Genomic DNA, 10,099 nt, shown 5'->3' with positions numbered 1-10,099 from the left:
TAATGCTCATGAATGGATGCGGATAGCGTCACAGACGCTTCATCCGCCCTTTGCGCTGAGAGGCTGCTTGGCCTTCAAGATAAGAGCCAACTGCGTCACTCCAAATGCACGACAGCTCACAAAGTTCCCTAGCTCCGCAGCCTACCGCCAACGCCTCTCCCTCTTTAGTCCCGCGTTAGGCTGCAAGTAGTGCCTCACCAAGCCCGTCTTCCGTCTTGGCCAGTGATAGCTTCCTTGGACTCGGAAGAAAGCTTGGAAATTTAGAAACTTGACATGTCTTGCCCATCGAAACTGGGACGGAGAATCGGTGCTTGCGGGTTCTTGTCCGTGGAGCCGCATCTTAAGTGGTTTTCATTTATACTAGGACCCAAGGTAACGTACAAGTACGGAGTACGTAGCCAAGCCTTCTCCGTCTAGACTCAGTAGGTAGCTCCACAACCTATATTTCGTAAGCTATCCGTACTCTGTACAGATTTACATAACTGTCAATGTTGGAAGGCTGGGAACTTAATTCTTATCTCCTTCTTGCGTCATTGCTCTCGAAAGCGAAAGCCTCAAGACGTACGGAGTACGGAGTAGTTCAAGCGAGACTGTTTGGCGCGGGCGGATCCAAGACCAGGAGACCTCCATCCAATGTCTCCCATGACCTATCGCTGTCCTTCATCTTCCTTCTGGTAGCGTGAGACTCAGTAGTTAGTACTACAATCATAGCTGTATTTCGTACCTTTGCTCCTAAACCACCTAGTCTGAAGCTGTCTCGGAGCGGGATTTTGGAAATGCAGTGTCACCCTCTCCATGCAGGCACATGACGAAAAGGAAATCCCATAGGTCGAAGCTTCCGTCTGACGCAAAATCATCCGGTCGAGTGCATCTACCTTCCTAGGTAACGTACTAGGTAAGTATGTATCAATACCTACTCCGTAGGTTGGTTCTGTTTATGCCCACCTCATACCTGGTAGGCACCCACCTGAGATGAATTTAGCGGATTGGCGACCCTCCCGTTATAGGAATATGCGATAAATGAGGGAGTATCTTTCCGTGAGCTGTTAAGTGGGTCCCCCATCCATGTAAGAGCTTCATCCAATTTGTATTCATGCATGTTATGGCACCTCCGGTCATGATGAAAGATAGACGGACCAGATGAGTACTTGGTCCTGATTTCGATTTGTTATCTGCACATCTGCAAAAGAAAATAAGGCGACGGTTTTTTCACAAACTTCAAATGGTGCCGCAATCATAATCGCATTGAGGTCTTATCACCCTTGGCTGCGTTGTTGGTATCGTGTGCGAGGTCCTGCGTGAACCTCTCTGTATGAAGAGGCCCACATGGCAACTATAAAACAGATCGATGGACGCACGGTACATGACATATTCGCAATCGCCCATATCACTATGCTAACTTTCCCAGGTTCATCAGATCCAGTCCGGCCAGGTTATAGTCGACCTTTGCTCAGTTGTGAAGGAACTGGTTGAGAACAGCGTCGATGCTGGGGCAACAAGCATAGGTAGGCATCCGATCGTTCCGATTGAACAATCCTTCGGCAGCAATGAATGGAGTATCCTGACTGAGCTTCCCACAGATGTTCGTTTCAAAAACCAAGGACTTGATCTCATCGAGGTGGCTGACAATGGGTCTGGTATCGCCCCTGCCAACTATCCGTCAGTGGCTCTCAAGCACCATACGTCAAAGCTCTCTTCATACTCGGATATAGCTACGTTAGAGACATTTGGTTTCCGGGGTGAGGCATTAGCCTCATTATGTGCTTTGTCAATTGTGAGCATCACGACTTGCCAGCAGGGCGAAGCTCCTAAGGGGACCAAGCTCAGCTTCGAGCCATCAGGAGCCCTCAAAGGAACTGCAGTTGTTGCATCGTCAAAAGGCACAACCGTTTCAGTTGAGCGTCTCTTCCACAACCTGCCTGTTCGTCGGCGTGAGCTCGAGCGAAACATAAAGCGAGAATGGAATAAGGTCATCGCGCTCCTTGGACAATATGCTTGTATTCAAACCAATCTCAAATTCTCCGTGTCTCAGCAACCGACCAAGGGGAAAAGAATCCACCTATTTTCGACCAAGGGTAATCCTACTACAAGAGAAAACATCATCAATATCTTTGGTGCAAAGACGATGACGGTCCTTGTGCCCCTCGATTTGATTCTGGAAATGCATCCTTCCACAGGCGGTCCAGCTTTGCAAATTGACCAAACCTACAAATCAAGCTCTAGGGATGTCCGTATCGTGGGACATGTTTCCCGGCCTTCCAATGGTGATGGACGCCAAACTCCAGATCGCCAGATGTTCTTTGTGAACGGGAGGCCTTGTGGCTTGCCCCAATTCGCAAAGGCATTTAACGAGGTGTACAAGGCTTACAACAGCTCACAAGCTCCTTTTATTCTAGCGGATATTCAGCTCGATACCCACATGTACGACGTCAATGTCAGTCCAGACAAGAGGAGTATATTATTACATGATCAAAACCAATTGCTTGATAACCTACGCACTTCCCTGGCAGCCCTTTTCGATTCGCAAGATTACTCAGTCCCGACCTCTCAGCTTTTACCTTTTAAGAATCGCAATGAGCAGCAGTCAACTACTAACACTCCCTTCAAGCCATTATCGATCACTCCTCAGAAGCCCCTGGATGATTCCCAGCCTGAAGTCGAATCAGATGAAGGCAGTGACGAAAGCAGCCCCATTGCCAAGGTGCCGCTTGGTGCCATAAGGAGGGTTGGCGGGTCAAAATCATTAGAGAAAAACATGAGTAGTCAAAATCTGATCAGTGGATGGGTAGAGAGGGGATCAACGTCGCGGCCAAAAGACCGAGGCACCACAGGGTCAACTTTCGCACAGAATCCAAGTCCTTCCGTACGTCCTTCCACGAGGCGAGAAGAGCCAAGCCTCTTTATCGGGAATTCCTCGCTGTCTTCAGACAGCGATGAAAATGATGCCGGAAAGCCACTTCCTGTTCGCGATTTCAACAAGCAACTGAGGGTAAACAGTGTTACGAAGTCTGACACTTCTGCCATCAAGACGAAGTCATCAGAATTGTCTGAGCCTGAGCCCCAAATTCCTGCCACGAAACCACTGAGGCGTGGACAAGGCGTGAGCTCACACACTAGCCCGTCGAAAACGCCACGGGAAAGGACAAAATCTGATGCCGCTACGATAGTCATTGGTGATGAGATCATACAGGACGCTGCGATTATCCTTGATAGTCATACGAATAATGTGGCTGTTTCTAAGGACGAAATGGAGGTTGACGATCCAAAGCCCTCTTTCGGAAGCCGCCTGACACAGATATACGCAGCTGGAAGCGGCGCGACAGACAGGAAGATATCTTTTCGTAAAGAGCAAGCGGGCGAGGATGATGAAGGTGATGAGATCTCCGACTCTGAAGGCACAGATACCAACAGCGACAGTGATACATCTAACGCGAACAACGATGGGAAAGTTGTCAGTGAGTCAGCTATACCACTTGATGGGAGCGATAGACCAGGCAAACAGACGGAAACAAAAGACTTATCTGATATTACGCCCTTCACATTTGCGGGGGAACCTGCCACAACGGATCATAAGACTCAATTTCTCAAGTCTAGTGTGCGGAAGAAAGAGTCTACAGCCCAGCTACTACAACACCTACGAACGGACGAAAGTCTCATAAAGCTGGGGTTGGAATCATGGAGGAACAGCTTTAGTCCAATTCAAGATTGTACGACTGTCGATGATGAAGTGACAGATCTTGCGGCAGCCAATGCGGAAGAGAAATTGTCACTTACTATAGCTCGCAAGGACTTTCTCAAAATGAGAATAGCCGGGCAATTTAACATGGGTTTCATCATCGCAACACGCCCCGTGAGCACCAGGTTAGAGGAAGACCTGGAGATAGCTGAGAAGGACGAGTTGTTTATTATTGACCAACACGCGACAGACGAGAAGTTCAACTTTGAGAGGTTGCAAGAGATTCAGACAGTGCAGTCTCAACGACTAGTCCACCCGAAAAGGCTAGAGCTGACAGCACTGGAAGAAGAAATTGTGTTACAGAATATCCCTGCCATTGAGGCTAATGGGTTCAAGGTCCATGTCGACATGACTGGAGAAGAACCTGTGGGCTCAAGGTGTGAAGTGCTGGCACTCCCCATGAGTCGTGAGGTGACCTTCTCGATCACTGACCTTGAAGAACTAATAGCATTGCTTGGTGAAGAATCGTCTGAGTCGAAACATATACCCCGCCCCTCTAAAGTGAGGAAGATGTTTGCATCGAGGGCATGTCGCAGCAGCGTCATGATTGGGAAGGCTTTGACGCATGGGCAAATGGAGACACTTGTGCGGCATATGGCAGAGTTAGACAAGCCATGGAACTGCCCGCATGGCCGCCCAACAATGAGACATCTGTGCCAACTGGACTCGTGGGATGCGAAGGGGTGGAGGGACGACAACTTGCAAGGTCCATCGGTATCTTGGCGAGCGTACTTGAATGGCAAATAGTACTGTTCAGTAGCGGTCGGATGTGGGAGAAATTCATGATTTGAGACTTTTGTATTATCAAACACCAAAACTACCTAAGAGACTACATATCCGGATATCTTGCCATGTCCCCAAGCCTTATCCTTGCCAAACATTCAAACTTTGACGCATCCTGCATCTAAAAATCATGAACAAATACTCAAACATGTATTCCCGTAGTCTCATCTCCTTTCCGCGAAGGGGTTACGGCCATCGAGAAAAGAATATCGGTTCCCTGCCGCTCGGCCTTCTTCTACCATCTTACCACTAACATTACGTCGCCCATATGCCGTGGAAGTGTTCTGGTTGTAATCGTTACCCGTGGAAACCTTGCGATTATCGGTGCCAATCATAATAGGGGGGGTTGCACTTTGAAGTTCTCCGTATGATCTCGCATAAAACTCTGACTCTGGTTGAATAGAGCTCTGACGGTTGCGGGGAGCCAACGCTGGCTTCTCATCGGTGATATCCCTGCTCGTACTGGCACGTCTTGCGTTTGTGCTGATATCGGTCAATGAGTTCTTGAACGGGAAGAAGGGTGTCTTGGCGCGAGGAGGGGATTTGCGTTCTTGCTGTGCAGCAGGGGGGTTCAGGCGAAGGGGGTGAGGGCAAAGCTCATCGCCATTAACACCAAGGTCGTAAGATGGGTTGTTCTCATCACCATATTCGGAATCAGAATCGTCATGCGCGTATCGTTGTGCCAAGGCCTCATATGACTTGTTCTCGCGGTTCGCAGCACTTGTCTTTGCCGCTTCCAGTTCACGGTTTCGTTGATTCGTTCGGGAGATGAGTGAGTCGGTAGGCATCCAGGTCTCGGTGAATCTAGCCGGGCGAGGTTGATCATGCCTGTTGTAGCTGCTGGATGGGCGAGACCCTGCCTGGTCGTCGAGGGGAATCTCGCTATAAGCATCGTGGTAAATTGAACGGGTGGCAGTAGTTCGTGTGGTGGTCCTTGAAGCAGCCGAACCGCGACGCTCCCGACGAGGACTCCCAGGGCCTCTCTGATACTGTGGAGGTTGCGGGAACTTAGTACGGGAGTCTCGAGTTCCAAGCGTCGTGCTCGAACCGTTGCGGGTATGAGTGAAAGGAATGGCGCGTGGTGCTTCAATGCCGTCATGAATACCTTCTTGAGGCACGAGAGATTCCCGGCGAGCGCTTCGGGGCGTCGACAGGCGGGCATCGCTGTCCATGGTGCTAGCGGTCATCACAGATGACTTGTTCCTCTTGTGCATTGGCCGAGCAGTCAGGTGACTCTCGAGAGGGTTCATATCAGGAGGCATCAAGCTAATCTTGCGGAACATGAAGCCAAGCCAACCAGCAATCGCTAAGCTGACGAGATGGAGACCACCGGCTGCAACAAAGATGTAGAAAAGAACAGGCTTGAAGGTATCCATGAGCGATTGGTCCGAGAGGCGGGTAACCCAGTCTTCACTCTTTGTGCGCACTGATAGGGCACCAAATGCGTAGAGAGGAGCGACACCGAGGTCGGTGACACCACAGAAGAGCTGATAGGATGCAGAAGATGCAGGAGATCGTCCTGCGGCGTCACGAGAGAGATGGTAAATTCCATAGATGCAGTGTAATATCACAACGCCAGGCTGCATCATAAGTCAGTTACAGCTTGCAAACATTGTGAGAGGGTTAAGCTCTTACAGTAATTCTCATAACCCAGCCCTCCAGACTGGGCACCTTGTCAACCAGGATCATCAGCGCAAGGAGTCCAAGGGCTGATACCAGCTGCAATACGCGCAGCCCGGATTGAACATGACGGAGCCATTTGATGAAGCTCTTACTGCGCGGGCTCATAGAAGCATACTCGTTAGTCCTATAGGTAAGAACCTGGTGCATACTGAGGAATAGTTAGTTAGAATTGAGATCCGGCGCTGAGGCAATGCCACAGTACTCACTCAGGATGCGTGTTGAAAGATACAAGCGGTCCATCGGGCTTCTTTCGCGGCTTGGGAGGTTCCCAGCTTGCTCTTGTAACGGCCTTGGGATCAAACTTGGGCTCCGGAAAGCGCGAGTCGCTGTGGACGGTACTGTAAAGAAAAGGCGCTTGCGACGGAGCCATGTCTGTAGTCGCAGCGCGATGCGCCTGAAGTTGCGCGATAGTAAATTGTTGGTTGTGTTGTGCGCCTCTTGCTGGAATGAAGACAATAAGATATGGGCCCCGGGGAATGGACGTTTGTTAAGTCACGCACGACAGGCGAGTCGATGGGTATAATGAGATTGTTATCCGAGAAACTGGGGATCCGAGGGAGGGGCTTGGTGAGAACAATGGTGTCGCATGTATGTCTCTGACGAAACTTGTGTACATGGAGGCGGGCCGTGTTGGCACAGCAACGTTACGTGACGTCTGCGCTGCCGCATTCTGCAAGCCGACGCCGCATCGGAGGTCGGACCCCAGCCAAGACCGGTTGGTGATACATAGGTACATAGGTAGTAGACCCGTTCATTGGAAGAATAACTACATAGTAAGTATAGGTAGTAGGTAGGTAAGTACCTACTACCTTACCCAAAGAGTCACTTTCTCAGACGTTCTCCGGCTATCAAGGAACAATATCAAAACATTATTACCAGCTGTGAATGATGATGTGCTCAATAGCACGGCGCTTCCGTCGCCTCGATACAGTGCCTCTAGTTTCAAATGGAATTCCTGGTCGATGTTTCTCCTCTGCGCTTCAGCAAACTTGTCGATCTCCGGATGCGCCATTTCGTATGGCAGTAGTAGGATCTGGACCGGCCGGGTTCTATACTGCCTACCGAGTAATGGGGAAAGTGTCAGGAGTGAAAGTCGACATGTATGAGAGTCTTCCCGTACCGTTCGGTTTGGTTCGTCATGGCGTTGCTCCAGATCATCCAGAGGTCAAGGTGAGTTACCCTACACAACATCTAGTAGACCAGGATACTCACTCACGACGATAGAATTGTCAAGATAAGTTTGATGAAATTGCATCACAACCCAATTTCACATTCATTGGTAATGTTTCTATTGGCCATCCTGGCAACTCTTCGAAGCATTGCACAGTAGAATTGCATAGCCTCATGCAGCACTATGATGCTGTTCTTTTCGCGTATGGAGCATCCCAAGACAAAAAGCTCGGCATCCCAGGCGAATCGACCCTCAGTGGTATTCACTCAGCTCGCGAAGTTGTAGGATGGTACAACGGTCTTCCTGGATGTTCGGACTTAGACCTAGACCTCTCACAAGCCGAAGAAGCTGTGGTTATCGGTCAAGGAAACGTTGCTCTCGATGTTGCACGAATGCTTTTGGAAGACATCGACGTTCTCAGGAAAACAGACATTACAGAGAAGGCGCTTGAGACGCTGTCGAGAAGCAGAGTCAAGAGGGTCCACGTAGTAGGAAGAAGAGGACCGATGCAGGTAGGTCTCGCTATTGATGGCTTAATCATCACAGATCTAACATATGGCAGGCTTCCTTCACCATCAAAGAGGTGCGGGAACTCATGAAACTAAGAAACGTAGGTTTTTTACCCTTCAATCGATCGCTCGTTCCCGAGGATCTGAAGTCTTTGCCACGCGCCTCAAAACGACTCATGGAAGTCCTGTTGAAGGGCTCATCAACCCCCCACGAGACAGCTTTCAAGTCATGGTCTCTGGACAGCTGTCTCTCACCAAAGCATTTTCTCGGAAACCAGGATGCCCCCTCCAAGGTGGCAAGTACTGAATTCGACATTACAGAACTCGCAGCACCATTTGACCCCAAATCATCTGCCAAAGCCACTGGAAAGACCGCTATCCTACCATCTGATGTTGTCTTCCGCTCGGTTGGATACAAATCCGTAGCTCTGCCTGGGTTTGCTGAAATTGGTGTTCAATTTGACGATCGTCGGGGCATCGTCGACAACGACGGCCTTGGTAGAGTGATGAGGATGGTTTCTGATACTCACGCTGGAGGTGCTCACAACGAAAGGATCCCCGGACTATACTGCGCCGGTTGGGTCAAGAACGGCCCGACTGGAGTGATCGCATCAACTATGCAGGACGCCTTCACGACAGGTGATGCGATCGTTCATGACTGGCTATCAGGCGGCCGCTTTCTCAACGCCTCAGATCATGACAGTGTAACAGGGTGGGAGGGCCTTAGACACGACGCTGGGCCATCAACATGTCGAGTCGTTGCTTGGGACGATTGGAGACAGATTGACCGCGTAGAACGAGAGCGTGGGCAAAAGAACGGAAAAGACAGAGAAAAGTTCACAAGCACGGATGAAATGTTGGCTGTCCTCGAATGATACCAGAGACGGGCACTTTGACTATTTGTATATTACATCACTCTGTACTTCACACTGTGTACATCTAGATGCTTAGGAGCTCTTGACCTTTTCAGTCAGCTCAGGTACCTTTTCAAATAAGTCACCAACCAGACCGACATCGGCAACCTGGAAGATGGGAGCATCGGGATCCTTGTTAATCGCAGCAATGACCTTGCTATCCTTCATACCTGCAAGATGTTGAATCGCACCCGAGATGCCCACTGCCATGTACAACTGAGGAGCAACAACCTTGCCTGTTTGGCCCACCTGCAGACTGTTATCGGCATAGCCACTGTCAACAGCAGCACGAGAGGCACCGACAGCAGCACCAAGGGCATCAGCGAGGGGAAGCATGACCTTGTCGAACTCCTCCTTGGACTTGAGACCACGGCCTCCAGACACGACGCGACTTGCAGTCGAAAGATCAGGACGGTCTGACTTGGCCAAATCTTCCGACACCCACTCGGTAGGTGACTCGGGCTTGGAGTCAACTCCATCCTCGACGGTGGCGGAGCCTCCTTCTAGGGGGCCAGCAGCGAAGGCAGTTCCTCGAATGGTGATAACTTTGACAGAGTCTGAAGATTCAACGGTGGCGATCGCGTTACCGGCGTAGATGGGGCGGACGAATGTGTTCTCGTTCTCAATTGCTGTGATATCTGAGATCTGCTGCGAATCGAGCAGAGCGGCCACTCGGGGCATGACACTCTTGCCGAATGCAGTGTGGCCTGCAATGACGTGTGTGTAGCCGCCTTTCTTGATATTCTCAACCAAGAGGGGAGCATAGTTCTCGGGGAGACCCTTGATGGAGAGTCAGTGTTGGCGCCTGCAATTAGATTCATGGACCTTTCCACCAACCTTCTCATATGCACTATTATCGACAGCAATGATCTTTTCCACCCCCTCAGCTTTGGCAATCTCCTCAGCCACGGGCTTGATGTTGTTGCCAGCAATAAATCCATGTACTGGCCCACCCAGCTTCTTCGCAGCTGTGAAGGCGCTCAACGAGCTGTGGTTGAGTACACCATCCTTCTGTTCGAGGATAGCCAATGTGGATTGCAGGCGCTGCCGTTGTGCGCCGAGGCTGTAGGCGTGCGCGCGCGCTATGAGGCCAGTGGCCTTTTGTGCCAGCACTCGTTTCGCGATCGGAAGCATCGTGAGTGTGTGGTTGAGTTGTGGTGATGGCAATTCAACTGCCCTCTCAGGTCCAAGAGTGAGCGATGTAGGTAAAGGTACCTGGCTAAGTCGGCGACGGCTGTTAACGGCCCGAGGTCGAGGCCGCTTGCTCTACCGCCGCCATCGGACCGGGAACCGACGGCATGTG

General features: G+C 50.6%; 4 protein-coding genes across 4 annotated transcripts; 2 read left to right on the top strand and 2 right to left on the bottom strand.

Annotated features, from left to right (window-relative positions):
* Nucleotides 1-1,326: 1,326 nt before the first annotated feature.
* Nucleotides 1,327-4,483, top strand: J7337_010671 (uncharacterized protein; the record flags this gene model as incomplete). Its single annotated transcript, XM_044828246.1, has 2 exons — nucleotides 1,327-1,359; nucleotides 1,409-4,483. 2 exons carry the CDS (start codon nucleotides 1,327-1,329, stop codon nucleotides 4,481-4,483), a joined length of 3,108 nt encoding a protein of 1,035 aa, XP_044676800.1.
* A 200-nt stretch (nucleotides 4,484-4,683) lies between these two features.
* On the bottom strand, nucleotides 4,684-6,572 carry J7337_010670 (uncharacterized protein; the record flags this gene model as incomplete). The annotated part of the gene is made up of 3 exons (XM_044828245.1): nucleotides 4,684-6,099; nucleotides 6,155-6,350; nucleotides 6,409-6,572. 3 exons carry the CDS (start codon nucleotides 6,570-6,572, stop codon nucleotides 4,684-4,686), a joined length of 1,776 nt encoding a protein of 591 aa, XP_044676799.1.
* A 698-nt stretch (nucleotides 6,573-7,270) lies between these two features.
* Nucleotides 7,271-8,757, top strand: J7337_010669 (uncharacterized protein; the record flags this gene model as incomplete). The annotated part of the gene is made up of 3 exons (XM_044828244.1): nucleotides 7,271-7,372; nucleotides 7,427-7,885; nucleotides 7,936-8,757. The coding sequence occupies 3 exons, from the start codon at nucleotides 7,271-7,273 to the stop codon at nucleotides 8,755-8,757; spliced, it is 1,383 nt and encodes a 460-aa protein (XP_044676798.1).
* Nucleotides 8,758-8,829: 72 nt separating this feature from the next.
* On the bottom strand, nucleotides 8,830-9,930 carry J7337_010668 (uncharacterized protein; the record flags this gene model as incomplete). Its single annotated transcript, XM_044828243.1, has 2 exons — nucleotides 8,830-9,576; nucleotides 9,622-9,930. 2 exons carry the CDS (start codon nucleotides 9,928-9,930, stop codon nucleotides 8,830-8,832), a joined length of 1,056 nt encoding a protein of 351 aa, XP_044676797.1.
* Between the last annotated feature and the right edge of the window lie 169 nt (nucleotides 9,931-10,099).

The sequence above is a fragment of the Fusarium musae genome, chromosome 8 (assembly GCF_019915245.1).
Source record: "Fusarium musae strain F31 chromosome 8, whole genome shotgun sequence".
In the NCBI taxonomy this organism is placed as follows: Eukaryota; Fungi; Ascomycota; class Sordariomycetes; order Hypocreales; family Nectriaceae; genus Fusarium; species Fusarium musae.
The sequence above is the reverse complement of the archived record's forward strand: the minus strand, read 5'-3'. Positions and strand labels throughout refer to the sequence as shown.